This window comes from Dermochelys coriacea, chromosome 28, assembly GCF_009764565.3.
Source record: "Dermochelys coriacea isolate rDerCor1 chromosome 28, rDerCor1.pri.v4, whole genome shotgun sequence".
Classification (NCBI taxonomy): Eukaryota; Metazoa; Chordata; order Testudines; family Dermochelyidae; genus Dermochelys; species Dermochelys coriacea.
This window is the reverse complement of record NC_050095.1, coordinates 6,039,872-6,059,542: the sequence shown is the minus strand read 5'-3', so window position 1 is coordinate 6,059,542 and position 19,671 is coordinate 6,039,872. Positions and strand designations below refer to the sequence as shown.

Sequence of the window (19,671 nt, the reverse complement as noted above, 5' to 3'; positions counted from 1 at the left end):
GATGGGGTGAAAGCGAATTCCCAGACCCAGCCACGAGGAGACTCCCCTGCAGCGAGCGGGACCCGTTTACACTCTGGCTAGTGGCTCCAGCACTGGGGAGCTGGTAATTTTTCCCAACCTTCTCCAGGGGGGTTGTTTCCTGTGCCACAAATTTGGGAACTTCCACCCCCCCAAACCTCATGGATCTGTTCCTGGACTCACGGGCCCGGGTGAAACAAGCCCTTGCAGGTGTGTCTCACCCTGGCCCCCTCCTTTTATCCACCCTGGGTGTTTCCTGCCCTCTCCCACCTCCACACCAAACTCCCCACAAGTTCCTCCCTCCCGGGTAGTTGCTGCTCCTCGCTCTTGACCAGGATCCCGACCTGAGCGGGCTCCATTGCCCCTGTTTGCGCTCCCCGTCCCAGGGGAGGCCGGGAGGAGCTGGAGCGAGCCATGGCCAGGGCTCTGCGGCCTGGGAGGGCGGAAAGGGGAGGCGTTCGGAGCAGGGTTGAGTTCAGGTCGCAGCAGAGGTGCCCCCAGGGGCTTTTCTCCTCCCCGCAGACAAACCGTGTAGCTGGGGCCAGGCCGGGAGCCGTTTGGATTGCACGGCTCCCCGGTGGAAACTCTCCCAGGGAGACCCACTGCGACCCACTGGCGGAGCCCAGCCGAAGGAGTCATGGGGGGAGGGATCCCCCAGATCAGCTCCCCCGGGGGGGGCAGCCCCCACCCCCACCCCCACCGCAGGGCGGGAATAGGGAGAGGTGGGAACTGGCTTTTCCTCCCCTTCTTCCGAGGAAACTGGCTCAGGGGATTCCCCCCCCCCGGGCTGGGGGGCTCCGAGCTCCGGCCCAGGGGCTGCCCCTCCCCCCCGGGCAGGGAGGGGTTACTGCCGCCCCCCCCCCGCGCAGACCCTGGGGGAGGGGCGGGAGCCGCGTGGGGGGCGGGGACAGGCTCCTGCCGGGGGGAGGGGCCGGGCCCGGTTCGCCCCCTGCCCGGCGGGGCGGGGCCGCGAACACAGGAGGGGCGCGGGGCGGGGCAAGGGGGCGGGGCTGTGGAGAACCCCGCCCCCAACGGAGGCGTGGGGGGGGGGGCAACGCCGCCTCACAGCCCCGCGCGCGCCGCGCTCCAACCGCCCTAACGGCCGCAACCGTCACGTGCCTGCCCCTCCCCTCCCCGCACCGCTGGGTGCGTCACTTCCGGGGCCCGCTGTGGGGGAGGGGGAAGCGCGGGGCCCGCGGCAGAGCCGGTAAGAGCCGAGCGGGGCGCCCGGCCTGGGTCCGAGCCGCACCTCGCGGGGGGGGGAGGGGACGGGACTGGGCCGAGATTCCTCCCCCCGGAAGCTGGGGCGGGGCGGGGCCGGGCGGCGGCTGCGCTGGTTGGTCCCGGTTCGGCCTCCGTAGCGGGGGGGTTTGAAGTGTCTCTGGGCAGCCAGGGAACCCCGGGGGGGGGGGGGGAGGGGTGTGTCTTGCACCCGCCCATCCCCCGCTGCTGCCCCCCGTCCCCCTCCCCGGGCCCCTTCAAACTGCCCCCCCCCGCGGCCCCTGTGAAGGGGGGGACCCACTTTGTGTCTGTTTGTGCTGGGCAGCCCCCATAAAATCCCTTCAAACTGCCCCCCCTTCCATAGCCCCATAAAATCCCTTCAAACTGCCCCCCCTTCCATAGCCCCATAAAATCCCTTCAAACTGCCCCCCTTCCATAGCCCCATAAAATCCCTTCAAACTGCCCCCCCTTCCATAGCCCCATAAAATCCCTTCAAACTGCCCCCCCTTGCCCCTTCCATAGCCCCATAAAATCCCTTCAAACTGCCCCCCCTTCCATAGCCCCATAAAATCCCTTCAAACTGCCCCCCCTTCCATAGCCCCATAAAATCCCTTCAAACTGCCCCCCCTTCCATAGCCCCATAAAATCCCTTCAAACTGCCCCCCCTTCCATAGCCCCATAAAATCCCTTCAAACTGCCCCCCCTTCCATAGCCCCATAAAATCCCTTCAAACTGCCCCCCTTCCATAGCCCCATAAAATCCCTTCAAACTGCCCCCCTTCCATAGCCCCATAAAATCCCTTCAAACTGCCCCCCTTCCATAGCCCCATAAAATCCCTTCAAACTGCCCCCCCTTCCATAGCCCCATAAAATCCCTTCAAACTGCCCCCCCTTCCATAGCCCCCATAAAATCCCCCACCCGTGCTCTGGGGGGGTTTTTCTCTCCTCTTGTCAAAGGGGGAGTTTGTGACCCGTTTTCCCCCCACAACTCTCAAAGATGGATAGAAAATATCCTAAAATCCCCGCCCCCGCCGCTGCCACTTTCTCCCTCGTCGCCTGTTTCTACCGGGCTGGGCCCTGAGCGTTGGGCCCTGTCTGCCAATGATAAAATACGAACCACATCTCAGATTTCGCCCTTTTCTCCGATTCTTCAGCGGGACTATACGTTTTTCTGCAAATGTTGCCTCTTCTCTCTCGGTTCATTGATCAAATAGTGATGGGAAATACACTCAGATTTTACCGCTGACCAACAACCGACGGATGCTGTGGAGTGGAGTTTTGGAGGGTTTTTTGTTTTGTTTTTTTTTTCCCTAAATTGCCTGACCTGTTGTGGTGGTGGGTTTTATTCTGTATGTTGTGTTTTTATACGTATATATTGCATAGGAGCATAGAAATGTAGGGCTGGAGAGGACCTCAAGGTGTCATCAAGTCCAGCTCTCTCTGCCAAGGCAGGACCAAGTGCATGTAGATTATCTGTGACAGAGGTTTGTTCTACCTGTTCTTAAAAACTTCCAGGAAAGAGACTCCGCAGCCACCCTTGTAAGACTCTTCCAGAGCTGAACTACCTTGGCTCTGGTGACACCCACACAGATTTCAGTGGTGAGCAGCTCTGGAAAGAGAGGAGGCCCCAGTGAGTGGGCAGCTGGGTAAATAGACTAAAGTTGGGGGGAGAAACGTTGACGTGTCCAAGGTTATCCAAGCTGTCCATGGCAGACCTAGAAATGGATCCCACTTCTAGTGCTGTTTCGGGTACTGAAGGTCTCTGCCATGCTGGTGTTTTAGGCACTGGTGCAAACCCTTAGTATGGAGACAATTTACACTAGTGCACTCTGGCATTGGTGCACCATGTCCCACCATGAAGGGTGGGGGTGGGGGGGACACTGACTTCACTGAGGCCTGGGGCTGGCTGAACAGTGCAGCTGGTAACAGAGGGGCAGCAGTGAGTGCTGGAGGTATGAGCCAGGAGCACAGCCCCAAAGAACTGGACATTGACTTCTCCTGACCCAGGGAACACCTCCCCAGCTGTGTGCAGGGACTGCAGCTGAGCTGCCCAGCCAAGACAGCTTGTGCATCTGTGGACAAACCACCTCTTCCAGCATCCTAATACACTGGGGTCCGGGGGCCTTTCCAAGCTGCGGGTGAGGGGGCTCTGGAGTTAGCGGGGTCTCTTCCTGGCTCTGTCACTGACCTGCTTGGTGATCTCGGGGAAGTCCCAGCCCCTCTCTCTGTTTTCCTCCTACCCATTGTTTACTTGGATTGTGATCTCTTAGAGAGGGACAGTCCTTCCCCCAGTCTGTGCAGTGCCCAGCACAATGGGGGTGCTGATCTCAGTCAGGTTCTCTACCAAGCGCAGCATGATGGGGCCCTGATCACCATCAATGTATCCTCAAATCATTATTTAAAGACTTTAAGTTACAAAAAAATTCACCATTTACATTAGTTTAAACCTGCAAATGACCCATCCCATGCCCCGTGCTGCAGAGGAAGGCAAAAAAACAAACCTCCGGGTCTCTTCCAATCTGAATCTGGGCTAAATTCCTTCCCATCCCCAAATATGGCAATCAGTTAGACCCTGAGCATGTGGGCAAGAACCAGCAGCCAGACATCTGGGAAAGAAGTCTCTGTACTAACTCAGAGCCCTCCCCATCTAGTTTCCCATCAAACGCCGTTGGAGAGATTTGTTGCTAGCAGTCGCAGATCAACAACATGGTATTGTAGGCAGTCCCATCATACCATCCCCTCCATAAAGGTATCGAGCTCAGTCTTGAAACCAGTTATGTTTTTGCCCCTCCATCCCCACTCCTTCCCTTGAAAGGCTGTTCCAAAACTTCGCTCCTGATGGTTAGAAATCTTCACCTAATTTCAAGCCAAAAATTATTGATGGCCAATATCCATTTGTTCTAGTGCCAGCATTGGTGCTTAACCTAAAGAACTCTCTCCTTCCCTGGTATTTATCCTTCTGATGTATTTATAGACAGCAATCATATCTCCCCTCAGCCTCCTTTTGGTTCGGCTAAACACAAGCCAAGCTCTTTGAGTCTCTTCTCGTAAGGCAGATTTTCCATTCCTCGGGTCATCCTAGTAGCCCTTCTCTGCACCTGTTCCACTTTGAATTCATCCTTCTTAAACACAGGAGATGAGAATTGCCCACAGTATTTCAGATGAGGTCTCATCGGTGCCTTGTATAACAGGACTAACCCTTCCCTCTGTCTCCTGGAAATACCTTGCCTGATGCATCCTAGGATTGCATTAACCTATTTCATGGCCACATCACATTGGCATCTCATAATTATCCTGTGATCAATCAATACACCTAGGACTTTCTCATCTTCCGTCACTTCCAACTGATAAATTCCCAGCTTATTGCAAAAATTCTTGTCGTTAGTCCCGAAAGTGCATAATTTTGCACTATTGATTTTCATCCCATTTCTACTACTCCAGCTTTCAAGGTCATGCAAATCTTCTTGGATGATATTCCTGTCCTCCTCCATATTGGCAATCCCTCCCAGCTTTGTGTCACACCCCCACTTTTTGTGCCAAGGTCACTAATAAAAATGTGGAATAAGATTGTTCCCAAGACTGATCTCTGAGGAACTCCACTAGTAACCTCCCTCCAGCCTGACAACTCACCGTTCACCACGACCCCTTGTAGTCTCTCCTGTAACCAATTCCTTATCGACCTTTCAGTGCTCATCTTAATCCCCATCTTCTCCAATTTAACGAACAGTTTCCCATATGGAACTGTATCAAATACCTTACTGACATCCAGATAGATTAGAGCTACTGCATTTCCTTTGTCCAAAAAAAAAAAGTGACCTTCTCACAGAAGGAGATCATGTTTTATTTATTTACACTGCTGAAGACTGGAAGGAACTGTTAGCAATAGGCTTGAGAGTGGCCATGTGGAGGTGGGGGAGGGGATGGCAGATAGTGTGGAGGTGGGGAGGGGATGCAATTTTGGAATTTTGTTTTGTAGGAGTCCATGTCTCTGCTCCCTTTGGCCGTGGTGCCTTCCATACCAAAGCAGCACGTCAGCAGAGCAGACGCACGCACCATAGCTCCATCTGGAACACGCGGCATTCACTGCCAGACGGGATGGGCGATTTTTCAGGGACCCAGCTTGATATGCCTGGCTTGGATAGATTCAGTTGGATGGGGATCAGTGGCCCTAATAGTTTGGGTTGTTCTTTTTTTTGCATAGTCAGTTCTTTCCCTTTATTGTTTTACCCCCACCTATGCCCGATGTCACTCTCTTCTTAACTTGCTTTGGTTATTTCAGTTCCAGTTTTTAAATGGGATCTAATAATTGCAAAGCTGAATGAAAGATAAACCAAACAGAACCATTTGAATTTTGGCACATAGCTAGTAGAACTATACCTAGTTAAGGTATGCTGTAATTATCTGCAAAAAGAAAAGAAGTACTTGTGGCACCTTAGAGACTAACAGGTCTCTAAGGTGCCACAAGTCCTCCTTTTCTTTTTGTGGATACAGACTAACACAGCTGCTACTCTGAAACCTGTAATTACCTGGTTACCTATAGCATTTTCTGGTGGCATCAAAACAATGTCAAAGAGCCAAAAGCACTTTTTAGGGTAAAAGGGCTTGTCAGGTGTTTGCTCTCTAGGGAGCATGCCACTGGCCAGGGCTTGCAGTCTTTCAGGAGTGGTGCACTGGATTGTATTTAGTAATCTCAAAATAAAAGATTAAGATGGTTGGTTCACAATAGCCAATGAAATCTTCCAAACAATTATACAAATAGACTCTAATACTATGAAAACAATATAGTATTAATACCGATTCAAAACCGAAATTAAAATAACGAGATAAACGAATGAGAACTGAACTGACACATAATTTCCATGCCTTAATGCCTGAAATTTTGACACTCACTCACAGCATCTTTTTTTTTTTAAAAAAGCTATGCACTGCACACAGACAAGTTAATGAATGAAAGCACACCAATTATTGACTGCTTTGTGTTGCATTCGCATCTGATTAACCACCTAATTAAAACTGTACCACTGTAAGTGGAAATGCCTCAACACAGCTTAGCTCCAATGTGTTTAAATGTGAATGAAAAGTTTCTAAATTAAATACATGGCAGGATGGTAAATGGGGAAAATACACAGACATTCCTCTACTGAGTCCTGTTAACTTTTTGTCCCAACCCCTCATGAGTTCTGGCCCCTTGGTCAACTGAGCTCCCAGTCCCACATCAGCTGTGCCCTCTCCTAGCCTAATCCATTTCTACTGCAGTTCTTCATTCCCCTTGTCCAGGCAGGGGGTTGGCGCTGCAGCCCCTAAGGCACCGGTGTTAATCACTCTCTCACATACTGGGGCTATTTAGATTTCAGGGAATGACTTATCAGAGTTACTGACTCTGGGAGGTAGGAGAGGCTGAGAGGGAGTTTGCTCCCCACACTCTGCAGGGTCATATTCAACCCTAGTAGTCTCCATGTTACCTCATCCTCCACCCTCCCCCATGTGTCTCTGCTCATGTGTCAGAGTGTCACCTTCTGATCATAATGCCACTGGCCTCAGCAGAGCTCCCAGACAGGAGCTACATCACAATGGGGTTACGTAACTGAGATAAAATACATCACAGGGAGGATGTAATTATCTAGGAAATAAAAGAATTAAAGTACTTCATTACTTAAAAGTACGCTTGAAAGGATTGGATTTTTATGAATAAATTGCAGTAAATGTTCATTTCACTGTACACACACAGATGAAAAAATAATTATATAGGTAAAATATAGAAATGCTTCTGGAGAAAGTAGAGTTTGATTTATGGATATTTGCAATATATGTTTTGCATGTGACATTGACAATTTGTGTTTGAACAGTTATAAAGATTTGGCTTTTTGAATCTCAACATTTACTATAATTAAATAATTGTTGTCTGACCACTCCCATAACTTCCCACAGATCTGAACATTGAAATTGTAAACATTGAAAAAAGGGCTTAAAAATAAATATCAATATCCTCTATTGAAATTAAAAAAAGAAATAGACCAAATGAATTTTGCCAAACCCACTTAACAGCAATCACAGTATGCTAGGGGATGGAAATTCACAGCTAAGGCACCCAACCTTAATTCTGCCCCATAATGATACCAGGCAATGGTCATGGGGCTATGAATAAGGCATTTTAGTGTATAAAGTCCCAAATTAGATTATACTGATTTGTAAAGACACATGAGATCTTTCCCTCATGGTATCACCTTCACTGGGTTGTTTCTTTTATTGGTAATTCCCAGAAGTCAATAGATAAATAACATTCTATCAGTTATGAAGTTGCCTTTTCAGATTTCTGGGGAATGTCTATACTTTTGCACTAGGAGCCAGGTCCTTGGAGAAACGGAGCCTGGGTGTCATTTTAACTTGTGCATGCTCAGCAGCTTCTGGAATTTGGTTCAAAGTATTTACGTTTCCCTGGCCTGTTTTTAAAAGTGCTGCTATAGAATATGGGGAGGGGCAGAAACTCACTGTAGGATCAGTAGCTGAATCCGTTGGATATTTATATCTCATCGGAAGAAGGATAGGGATTGATGGATGTCTGGGGATTTAATAATAAACACACAAATGTCATTGTTCTTAATGAATTTTCATCTTCTAATTCTCATAACCCACTAATTATCCCTTGCTGCCCTGTGGAGTCTGGGGAGGGAGTACTTGTAAACTCCTTTGGCCAGTATGGAACCTAAGCACACGGATCTTTCACATTCCAGGATGGGGAAGGGGCATCTGGGGCTCGCTGCAGTCTCCCCTTGCTGCTGTGAGAGGAATGGAGTGGTCCCTCATATAAGACACAAACACATAGAAGGGCAGATGGGAAATATAATTTCTTTCAGGGGCTTGAAAATGTTTGGTTTAGCATCCTGAGCTCTCTCTTCCTGTTTATGTCTCCTTCTGCCACTTTCAGATCTCTTCGAGGTAATTTCTTTTAGAACCAATTAAAAATCCCTCTCTTTGATATCCTGAGACCAACATGGCTAAAACAACTCTTTTCCCTTTGTACCACCTTCCACTCTCACCTCCTCAGCTGAGACTGTCCCATCTGATGGGAAAATAAGGGTTCATTCCTGTAACTAGATTGGGTCTTGCCAGCACTAACGGGAGAGAAAGCCTGTGTGCATTAATGACAGCAGCAGCTCTGGGACTTGGAGACATAGGGAGAAAAGATGGGAGTGAGCAGGTTATGTTTGTGCCGGGTGTGAGTTACTCATGTGGGAATTCTGCGCCACTGCATACGCACAGAATTCACGTCCAGCACAGAATTTCTTTTTTTTCTCTGAAGAAAATACATTCTGCCTGAGAAGTGCTGCAGTTCTGCCTTTCACCTACCAGAGGCCCCTGTGGCACCAAAACAGCCAGCAGTCAGCTGGGTTCATCTTGGTGGGAAATTGTTGCCCTGAGCTATACCCCAAATGGGAAGAGAGTTAGTGGGTGCAACTTGGGAGAGTCCTGAGACACGGCTGCCTCTGGGGGTGGGGACAGAGTGGTCATTCTTTACTCACAAGAGGCTGTGGAAGGGGCACAGGAGGAGCAAGTGTCCCCCATGGAGACTGACCTGCCCCCGGTTACCCAGTCCCAGCTGCTTCTGCTCCCACCCTACCCCAAATGTCTTCACCCCTCCAACTATCAGCTGCCAGTCTTCCCGCGCTGCTACACCTTCCTGACTGGCAGAGAAACTATAAGCTCTATCCCCTTCTCTTAGCCTCTGAAAGTTGCCTTGCCCCGGGCTTTGCTGCTACCTGTGTGAATGGCAGGTAGGGATGGGGATCCATCACTTTCTGGGTATTTACTAAACATTCATCCAGTCACTGACACCTTCATTAATGTAGGTTGCCAAGCAGTATGTTGGGCCCTGCCAGAATGTTAAGTTCAGCAAAAGTCAAACCTCCAAAAACTTGGAAATACAGAGCTAATGTGCATGCCAATGCAACCTTAACTCTGCCCCCTGGAGCTGACAACAGCCACTGGGAGGTAGCTGCCTGCACTCACCACTGTGTTAGGTGTAGCTGCAGTGAAAGGTAGCAACATTAGTTAGAACAGCTTGGTGGAGGTGTGATTGTGATATGAGAAGTTCTGTGTCTGAGTCCCCCCGTGTGTGCGATTAAAGGAAAGAGGTGTAGGTGTACCTTGAACTTCCAGTCTGTATCATTTCTGCACTGAGCTGGGCATGTTGTCAGGAGGAAATGGGACTGTTTGCCATGGGAATGATCAGCAGTGAGGTGGGATCTGAGAGCACTCTATGTGCTTAACAATGGGTAAGTGAATGTAGAATGTCAGCTGGAACTTCTTTGAGAAAGGATGAGAGTTGTAAAAAGGGGTGAAGAGGTGTTCAATTGACCAAGTGTGTAGCTGTTTCTGGGGAGCAGGCTCAGTATCCGAGTGTAGAACAGATGTCAGTAGCTCCTGTATGGTGCAGCTCACCTAAAACCAAATTCCGTCTTAGCAAAGATAAAGTGCTTTATTGTGTGCCCTGGTGGTTGTTTTCCCTCATACTTTAGTAATAGGCACTATCTCAAATGGCCGGGTGCACATAGGTGTGTTGTAGGAGTAAAGAAAGTGTCATTGCTCCCATGGGTCAGAATTAGGATTATGCTTGTGTGTACCTTATCTCTGCATTTCCTGATTATTACAAGTCTGAGTTTTGCTGATCTCTCTTCTGGAGGCGCAGACAGCTCCACACAACCTCAAATCCTGCATTCATAATGTTTTTTGTAAGTGAATTTTCTCGCTTTTTGCACAGAGCGATGTTGGTGAGAGGAGTTAGCAGCCCTATAGGTAGTTTTGGGTCTCACACAAGTTTGCAATCAGAGGCACAGAGAAGTGCAATGACTTACCCAAGATCACCCAGTAGGCCTGTGCCAGAGCCAGGAATAGTCCCTATCCAGTGCTCTCTCCACATAAGTGCTGGGTGATTCTGAAGTGCAGCTCCCTTCTCCTGTACTTTTATTTGTTATGGGGGAATGGGAATAATGGACATGCTTTCAAATGTCTCTCTCCTTTCCCACCTCCTTCTCCTGCCACCATTTGCAGCTCTGTCTCCCCTTCTTTCAAGTGTTTGTCATGGGCAGTTTGTAACAGAGCCAATGAGAGAAATCTCTGACATGGTTGTGCCCCAGCTGGGCCTTCTGCTCCTAGTCCAGCCATGCCCTAGCTCTGCCCAGTGTGCCCTTCCTCCAAACAGGCCCCCTCCCCTATACACTCTGGCCTGCCCCTCCACCCCATACGTGTGTAACATGTACCTTTAAACTATTCATATTTGGGATTTCGGATGATTAAATTTGTGTTACCGTCAGCTCCCCCCATCCCCAGTTTCAGTTGTTTGGTGGTGCCCCAATAGTTTTCCGCTGATAGTTTGGGAGGGAGCAAGGCTGGTCACTTGAGCCTTGCGTTACCTTGCCAGCTGACTAGTGAGAAATGACGACTCCGTCTTGGGTGGATGGGCCAATCCCAGGGCCCATTACCTCTCGGTGATTGATTTTCCATTGCAATAGTGTAACGCTGTTGACTTATATTTAGCTTTTGATCCACTATAACCCCCAGATCCCTTTCCTTAGTACTCCTTCCTAGGCAGTCGTTTCCCATGTTGTATGTGTGCAACTGACTGTTCCTTCCTATGTGAAGTACTTTGGATTTTTCCTTATTGAATGCCATCCTATATACTTCAGACCATTTCTCCAGTTTGTCCAGATAATTTTGAATTTTAATCCTATCCTCCAAAAAACTTACAACCCCTCCCAGCTTGGTATCATCCGCAAACTTTATAAGTGTAATATAGAGATTCTGTTACTGGGAGGGTTTCACCATGTCTCAGAGGGTTACACCCTGGTGGGAGGGGGCTAGGCCTATACTGGAATAAGGTCACTCTATGCTTCACAGTGTGGCAGAACCTAAAATGTCCATTAGCAGGGAAAACTCCTGTGGGGAAATTGTTATGATTTCCTGAATATGATTTTCCTATTTGTGTGCATGTGTCATGTTTGTATCAACATCTTATAATATGAGTAGATCATCTGTTTTTCTCCAAATCCAGGACAGAAATATTTATTGAACGCTTTTACCTCTTCTGCATTATTTTTGATAATTCTGCCATTTCTGTCTAGTTGTTTTCCACTACTATTGTTAGGATTAATTTTGTACTTAATATACTTTTAAAAACTTCCTTCTTATTTTCATTGATTGATCATTGATTTCTGATAGTTTCACTGACCAATTTTCTACAATTCTGACCTTCTAACTTATATTCTTTACTCTTGACTTCCCCTTTCTTCCATATATTTTATTTGGAGAGTGTTGGGATTCCTACCAGGGAGCCATCAGCAGGGTCCAGAGACAGCCCCATCTCCTATAACAAGCTCTGGCTAGTAGCTAAGTGAGAAACATGAAGACCCTGCCTGTGTCTGCCAGCTGGGAGACACAAAGTTCTCTCTTTCTACCCTCTGATGCCTCCTAACTGCTCTAAGGAAGGTGGGCTGGGACTCTGTTAACATGTGCCTCACGTAACTTCCATTTACCTGGTGGTCCTGTTCTGTGAATAGTGGGGTTGTGACTGGGGCAGCAGGTACTGAGTATTGGACTCTTTCTCTTTCAGGGGCCGGTGACTTTCGAGGAGGTGGCTGTGTATTTTACCAGGGAAGAGGGGGATCTGCTGGACCCCATTCAGAGAGCCCTCTACAGGGATGTCATGCAGGAGAACTATGAGACAGTGATCTTTCTGGGTAAGGAGTCCTACCTCCTTGGTTATTAGAAGCTGTGGGGTCTCTAAAGAGCCTGAGTCGTAATAACTTTACACTTTTATTTGTCATAGAAGTTTTGACAAGTTTCCTTGCCCCTCCTTTTTTTGCCTTATCTCCCACCCACTAGTATAATTTTTGGACATGTGCCTTTTTGGTGCTGTCAGTCATTTTAAAATTGCATTTAATGTATCCTTATTGGATACATTAATAACTACATTAATAACTGTAGCTTTCATGCCTTTTCCTCATTTTAAGAGGAAAATATGTCACCTGTAGAATTCTAAATTGAGTAAATAGGTGTATGACTCATGCATGGCTTGTGTGACAGTCGGATGAGCTCCTCTTTTAACAGGCGAGCGAATAATCTTGCCCTTCAGAACCCCACGGGTGAAGGGAGAACAGAACAGTAGGAGGGGAGGAGAAGGGGGGAGTAGATAATTTTGGGGTGCCAGGAGATGGGGAGAGTGTGTGCAGGGTTAGAGTTCAGAAGCAGCAGGGTGGGATGAGGTAGTGAGAGATGAGGAGGGATCACAAGAAATTCCCACGGTGCCAGGAGGTGGTGCCGGCTGAGAGTAATGGGAAGAAGAGTAGGGGAGGATGGAGGAAGGGCACCCCAGGAAGTGGGCTGGGTGAGTCAGTGGGAGGGAGGAGAGGTTTGGGGATATAGAGCTGTGGGGGATCCCAGACCTTTAACCCTGAATCCCTACCCAAGCCTTGTTCCTTTAGAGCCTACACTCCAGTTTTATTTTTGTTCAGTTTCACTTCATTAAACATTTTTCCAGCCAAATATTATTTTAACTCTTGACCTCCCTCTCCCACTTATTACCCCCCTCTTCATATAACCTCCCCATGTCTATGCACAGTGACCTTGGCCACTGATCCTCAGTCCTTGCTGCATTCCTCCCTCCCATAGCAGGGCCCCTCCCCAGGCACAAATGGGCACTTTGTTGATGATGTCACAGGGTGGTAGTGTAGCCTGTACAATTTTTACACCTATAAGGTTACGTATTGGGGTACAACTTACCTTTGTACATGGCTACTCACAGTTAATTAAATGAATGCGGTCCAACTGCTGAGATACTGCATAGCAACCTAATTGTGAAAGCCCGCCCCAAACTTCCTTCTTTCAGAATCCTGTGGAGTATTGCACCTGTTTATGGTTACTTGTTACTTTCTCAAAATGAGGGTGCAAAATATCTGACCTAGGATTCTCTCCTTAGGCCAGATTTCAGCATAACTACTCCCACGAAGCCTCAACCTAATATAAGGCCCTTAATTGTTGCAAGCTTAGGCTATGTCTACACTGCCGCGGTAAGTCGACCTACGCTGTGCAACTCCAGCTACCTGAATAATGTAGTTTGGGTCGATGTAACTTAGGTCAAGTTGCCGCTGGGTCTACTTACCTTATTCTTCTCGTCAGGGGTGGAGTACAGGGGTCCACTGTAGAGCGATCTGCAGTTGATTTGGCATGTCTTTACTCGACCTGCTACATCGACCATCGGTGGATCGATCTCAGAGCTTTTTGGGAGCAAGAAGAACTGGGCTCGCAGACGCAGGGAGCTCTACCGGAGCGAAGACAAATGGACAGGCACAGTGAAAGGAAACCAAACCATTTTCTACAGCAGGATGGCTCAAGGGCATTGGCCAGTATGGACTATATTGTCTTCTTCGCTTCTCTGTCCTAATCTAAGGACTTTCCAGTGCTGTGTCTCAGTTGACTAATAAACCCTGCTATGTTTTAAAAGTCTGCCCAATGTCACAGCAAAAACTTCCTCTGTGCATTGAACGAGGAACAGTCTCTGAACAGGAGTGTAGTTCAGCTGGACCTGCTGGCAGAGCTCACAGGTTTATATAGTAATATTCTCACCTATACCTTAACCAATGATTGTACTGAAATTTAACTAACCAATTCTAACATATTGTAACATAATTCTCTAACCAATTATGTCCCACTACCCTAATTAACTTACATCTAGCAAAATTAATTATATAGCAGACAGAAACAATTAGAGAACCAGACTGATTAACAAGGTAAAAGTGGAGGCCAAAAGATAAAACAATACAGAAATGAGGGTTTCACAACCATTGATAAGTGATTTCTTGCCAGACAGGATGCTGTCAAACTAAGTTTTCTTTAACCATCTTAAGAGCTGTTTCTTTATCTGGTGGTGATGGACACTATCCGGACAGGATCATCTTCCTAACAGCCCAATACCACCTTATGTCAGTGTGACTGGTTTGGGATGTGAGGATGTGACCCTCCGCTTCCCAGCTTATCGTTGCCGCTGCTGCTTAGCAAATGGCCTTAGCCTAAGAATAAGTCTGAGGCTTTCCTAGTGAGAGAATGCCCACACACAGGCGGACTGTGATTTTGATTCTTTGTTTTTATACCCGTTTTCAGTAGCTAAGTGATAAAAATACACCTAAGTTCTTAAAGTATAAGCTTTACAGGCAGCCCTGAATACCTATATTCTAACAATAGGTTCTACCCCTTCCCCCATTCTGGTTCTGTCTTGTCTATTTAGATGGTAAATTCTTCAGGCCATGGACCATCTACTATTCTCTGTTTGTACTTTGCCTAGAACAATGAGGACCCACTGTTAGTTGCTCCTTAGGCACTAAGGTAATGACTATGATTTAGAATAATAATAACTATCCTGCCACTCTGAGCCAAAGAAAATAGCCTTGGGATGTTACTGCCTTAAAATAAGTTGGAATTAAAACCATGGAATATTCTTTGTGACAAGTATCCAACAAATTCCACTGACCTCCGTTGTTTTCTTTCCCTGGAGTAGAGTTTTCAGTTTCCAAACCTGATGTGATCTCACAGCTGGAACAAGGGGAAAAGCCATGGGTCCCAGACCTCCAGGGCTCTGAGAAAGAAGTGCTCCTGAGAGCTGCCTGCTCAGGTGAGGAATTGGTTAAACCAACTCAAAAACTGTTTGGGAATGCAGGAAACATATGGGACACCCTGCAAAGACCTTGTGAGCTCTTCAACTTCAGCATAGTTCCCTGCAGAATGGAATCATTACGGCAGATGTCACTTGTGGCTTCCCACCTATTCTGACTGACAACTGGCAGCAGGTCCCTCCCCGATCTCACTTTTCCCTGAGTGTTCTGGTGAGATGCAGGCCAAAACTGATCCCTTCCTCTCTCCTCTGAGAAAGGGTTTGGGGAAAATCAGCTCCTGATAGGTTTGATATCTCCCACACATATTTTGGTTTGTTCATTCCTTTTTCCATTCCTCTGTCTGAGATTTCCTTTCTTTCCGGTACAGGGAGTGACCTGTGTCTGGATTCTCTCTGTCTCCCATCAAGTGACGGGATGGTGAGTGAGAACGAGCAGGAAAATCCCCAGCAGGAAGATGCTGAGCAAGTAGAACCACATGGAACGTTATCAGGAAGATCCAAAGAGACTGTTTCAAGGAGTTGTGCACTCCCAGAAAAAGCAAAAGCCTGTGAGATTCGGCAGATGTCAGAGGAAAAATTGAGTAGCCACTCAGACCTTATTACATATGAGAGAATCAACTTGGAAGAGACACGCTACACATGCCATGAGTGTGGGAAAAGCTTCAATCGGAGCTCAGACCTTCTTACACATTGGAGAACCCACTCTGGAGAGAAACCCTACACATGCTCTCAGTGTGGAAAAAGCTTCATTGATAGTTCAACCCTCATCTCACATCAGCGAATCCACACAGGAGAGACACCCTACACATGCTTTGAGTGTGGGAAAAGCTTTAATCACAGCTCTACCCTGAGCACACATAGGAGAATCCACACGGGTGAGAAACCTTTTGGATGCTCTGAGTGTGGGACACGCTTCATTCGTAGTTCAGCTCTCATCTCACATCAGAGAATCCACACAGGAGAGAAGCCCTACACATGCTCAGAGTGTGGGAAAAGCTTTAGTCAGCACTCACACCTTACCACACATGGTAGAACCCACACTGGAGAGAAACCCTACACATGCTCTGAGTGTGGGAAACGCTTCAACGAGAGCTCAAACCTTATCACACATCAGAGAATCCACACAGGGGAGAAACCTTATGGATGCTCTGAGTGTGGGAAACGCTTCAAGGAGAGCTCAAACCTTATTACACATCGGAGAATCCACACGGGAGAGAAGCCCTACATATGCTCTGAGTGTGGGAAAAGCTTTAGTCGGCACTCAACCCTTATCATACATTCTAAAATCCACACGGGAGAGAAGCCCTACACATGCTCTGAGTGTGGGAAAAGCTTTAGTCAGCACTCACAACTTATCTCACATTGTAGAAGCCACACAGGAGAGACGCCCTTCACGTGCTCTGAGTGCGGGAAAAGCTTCAATGAGAGTTCAAACCTTATCACACATCAGAGAATCCACACAGGAGAAAAGCCTTACACATGCGCTGAGTGTGGGAAAAGCTTTAGTCAGCACTCAACCCTTATCACACATGGTAGAATCCACACAGGAGAGAAGCCCTACGCATGCTCTGAGTGTGGGAAAAGCTTCAATGATCGCTCAAACCTTATCACACATGAGAGAGTCCACACAGGAGAGAAGCCATATACATGTTCTGAGTGTGGGAAAAGCTTCAATCAGAGCTCAAACCTTATCAGACATCAGAGAATCCACACAGGAGAGAAGCCCTACACCTGCTCTGAGTGTGGGAAAAGCTTTAGTCAGCACTCACACCTTATCGTACATTTTAAAATCCACACAGGAGAGAAACCCTACACATGCTCTGAGTGTGGGAAAAGCTTTAGTTGGCACTCAGAACTTATCTCACATTGTAGAAACCACACAGGAGAGAGGCCCTTCACATGCTCTGAGTGTGGGAAAAGCTTTAGTCAGCAATCACACCTTATCAGACATCGTAGAATCCAAACAGGAGAGACGCCCTACATATGCTCTGAGTGTGGGAAAACCTTCAGTAGAAGCTCTGACTTGATTATACATCAGAGAATCCACACGGGTGAGAAACCTTATGGATGCTCTGAGTGTGGGAAACGCTTCATTCAGAGCTCAACCCTCATCACACATCAGCGAATCCACACAGGAGAGAGGCCCTACATGTGCTCTGAGTGTGGGAAAAGCTTCAGTCGGAGCTCTGACCTGATTATACATCGGAGAATCCACACGGGTGAGAAACCTTATGGATGCTCTGAGTGTGGGAAACGCTTCATTCAGAGCTCAACCCTCATCACACATCAGCGAATCCACACAGGAGAGAGGCCCTACACATGCTCTGAGTGTGGGAAAAGCTTCAAAAACAGCTCACACCTTATTAGACATCAGAAAATCCACATGAGACAGAACTGTAACAAATGCCTTGATTAGGGCTGGGCAAAGATTTGTTTTTTTTTATTAAATCACATTCGCCAGTTCTCACATAGTCATCTGTGTACCATCTTCACTGTGGTCTGTCAGCTCCCCCAGATCAGTTGCCTGCTTCTCCCTTTTGCAGCTCACCCTTCTTTGGGATCAGTCCTGTGATCTGGTCTATCAACTCCTTTCCTTTTGAGTCGTAGGAATGTGTGTCCCTCCAGCCCGGAATGTTCAACAGCTCCCGGATGGGGAGAGAGGTTTGATCCCAACAAGCTTCACTGAGGCAAAATCTACCTGTACTTTACATCCACTAAGACTGTACATGGCATTGGCTGCTCAAGTTAGTGACCTTGGTGTGAAAAGGCAATTTTAGATGTAGTGCAGATGCAGCTCAGGTGCTGTGGTTGTCATTAGCTTTCCCCTTGACCTGACCTAAACTCCACCACTTTTCCTAGTCTAAACAAACCGTGAGCATCACGGTTATACTGTTTCCCCCATTTCAAAGCAATCGGTAGTCATCAAGTTCCCCCTTTGGGAACAAATGGTTTCATTCCCAGTTGCTCTGATGTTGCTTCAGGTTGTGTTGGAGAGCAGATATTTTTACTACCATTTTCCTTACTTAAAATATATTGAACTATAATAAAGGGCAGGGATAGGGGAAAATGTCATTTCCCCTCTGTAACAACAGAAGAAGATAGGGTCAGTCAGAGGGATTCCCTTATTCCCCATCACCATCCCAATCCCCCCTATCGTTCAATTGCTTAAGTCAATATTTTTTCTAAAGGGCTGGGAAGAGGATTCCCTAGTAAAAATGACTCGTAACTAAGCAAAATACCCATACACTTGGCTCCTAAAGCAGTTGTGGCCCAGGCCCGCAGGAGGTCACTCCTGAAGATATCTCCTTCCTAATCAGATGCATGTTGCCTATTATTTGGGAAATGCAATCCCTATCTAGGTCGGGATGGGAAAAATGGAAGTGACGTTTCTCTTGAGCTCACCCCTGGGAGATGCTGCAAATGTGTAGAAAATGAAATCCATGTGGAATGTGATAGAGCTGCAGAAAGACACCTATTTTTAATAGATACCTGAAATTTGGTGTCTTACAGGGATTCTAAGCAGCACCTGAATTTAGTCCCTAATTTAAATCTGTGCCACCAGATTAAAGGAATAAAGGGCATAGTTGGGGGAGTTCTAACTCAATATCGCTACTGATATGTTGTGTGGTTGGTGAAGAATTCTACTCCAGAGAAGTGTAAAATTACTCCAAGTAAGGTCAAAGATTTGACAAGAACTCAGGTAGAAATTGCACGTGCTAGTAATTGATTTTCATCCCCGAGATGGAAGCTATGGTGACCTGTGGCCCAGGTAAACTATTTCTTAGAACCCTGATCCCCTGTTAAGTGGCATTGATCACGCTCCTAAAGGATGTCATGATTACACTGGGCACAACTCTCTTTTACCATTTGGATCCAAAGTTTCATGAAGCTCAGAAAGAAACAGCTGATTCCTTCAGAGCCATTCTATGCCTGTGCATCCCAATCTGGCTGCCTTTTTGGACAAGAAGCACTTCCATGCTGGGCAAATGAGGGTAGCCAATGAGGGAATGTATCAGATTCCCAGTTCAGACTGCAGGATACATGAATGCTAAGTCCAGAATCTGTGGTTTGGTCTCTTAGTTTTGCTATTAAGTCTAATGCAGTTGTAACACTTCTCCTCCTCCTGCTACTTTGAAAGATTAGAAAGTGTGAAAATAGAGCACAGGTGTTTTTTCTCATGATGCGATCTTCCCATGTAGCGTGAGACTCCCTTCCACCCACACTTCTGGGAGAAGATGTAGGGAGAAATGAACTCACAGAAATGGAAGGCCCCTAGGTTAGTGTAGAATGTGACTTCACACAAAGCTCACTAGGTGGAAATGGGAATTAAGAGAAAACTGCCCTATACTTTTATATTTTGTAATCATTGAATAAGTTGTTATCAGCAACAATGAAATTTAACATGAAGTAAATTAGTGTAATAGTAGACTCTCATCGTGTGATAACTTTCAGTGTTACAATATAATTCAGGTTTTCTTCTTGTTCTCTCCTTGCCCCTTTCTACTACATGGGAAATGGTGGCTAATCCTGAAATTAAAACCTCACTCCAAAGGAATTAGTGTGGGGAAATATGTGAGAGAAATAGCATGTACGAGAATAGAGACCCAGTATAGACTATTTAAAATGGAATTTATTTTGATAAATTTTAAAATAAATCTTACATTAAGAGGAAAATTACTTAAGACAAGATGTGTATAGCCTTATACCCAGTTCTCGAGGTCTCTTGTTTGCAAAGCAAAGATGTCACATCAGGCAGAAGATGTCAAAATCTAA

General features: G+C 47.0%; 3 protein-coding genes across 6 annotated transcripts in view; all 3 read left to right on the top strand.

Annotated features, from left to right (window-relative positions):
- The window catches only part of LOC119849388 (zinc finger protein OZF-like), an 875,044-nt gene that overhangs the window by 154,822 nt on the left and 700,551 nt on the right, over positions 1 to 19,671 (top strand). The gene's annotated exons all lie outside the window — the stretch shown is intronic.
- The window catches only part of LOC119849382, a 167,972-nt gene that overhangs the window by 41,171 nt on the left and 107,130 nt on the right, over positions 1 to 19,671 (top strand). The gene's annotated exons all lie outside the window — the stretch shown is intronic.
- Positions 1,090 to 18,490, top strand: LOC119849425 (zinc finger protein 260-like). Of its 4 annotated transcripts, none has more exons than XM_043503788.1 (4): positions 1,090 to 1,225; positions 11,845 to 11,971; positions 14,785 to 14,898; positions 15,267 to 18,490. In XM_043503788.1, exons 2-4 carry the CDS (start codon positions 11,938 to 11,940, stop codon positions 17,312 to 17,314), a joined length of 2,196 nt encoding a protein of 731 aa, XP_043359723.1. In that variant the 5' UTR covers positions 1,090 to 1,225; positions 11,845 to 11,937; the 3' UTR covers positions 17,315 to 18,490. The 4 variants fall into 4 exon arrangements, with proteins under 4 accessions (XP_043359723.1, XP_043359722.1, XP_043359725.1 ...); XM_043503787.1 differs by lacking the exons at positions 1,090 to 1,225; positions 11,845 to 11,971 and adding exons at positions 12,029 to 13,300; positions 13,410 to 13,636; XM_043503790.1 differs by lacking the exons at positions 1,090 to 1,225; positions 11,845 to 11,971 and adding an exon at positions 13,818 to 13,834.

What these genes read in the sequence shown, in the direction of transcription:
- LOC119849425 (XM_043503787.1), top strand. An exon ending in TGGCTCAAGGGCATTGGCCA is followed by an intron (nt 13,637 to 14,784) that starts GTATGGACTATA and finishes TCCCTGGAGTAG; the next exon opens with AGTTTTCAGTTTCCAAACCT. An exon ending in CCTGAGAGCTGCCTGCTCAG is followed by an intron (nt 14,899 to 15,266) that starts GTGAGGAATTGG and finishes TTTCCGGTACAG; the next exon opens with GGAGTGACCTGTGTCTGGAT.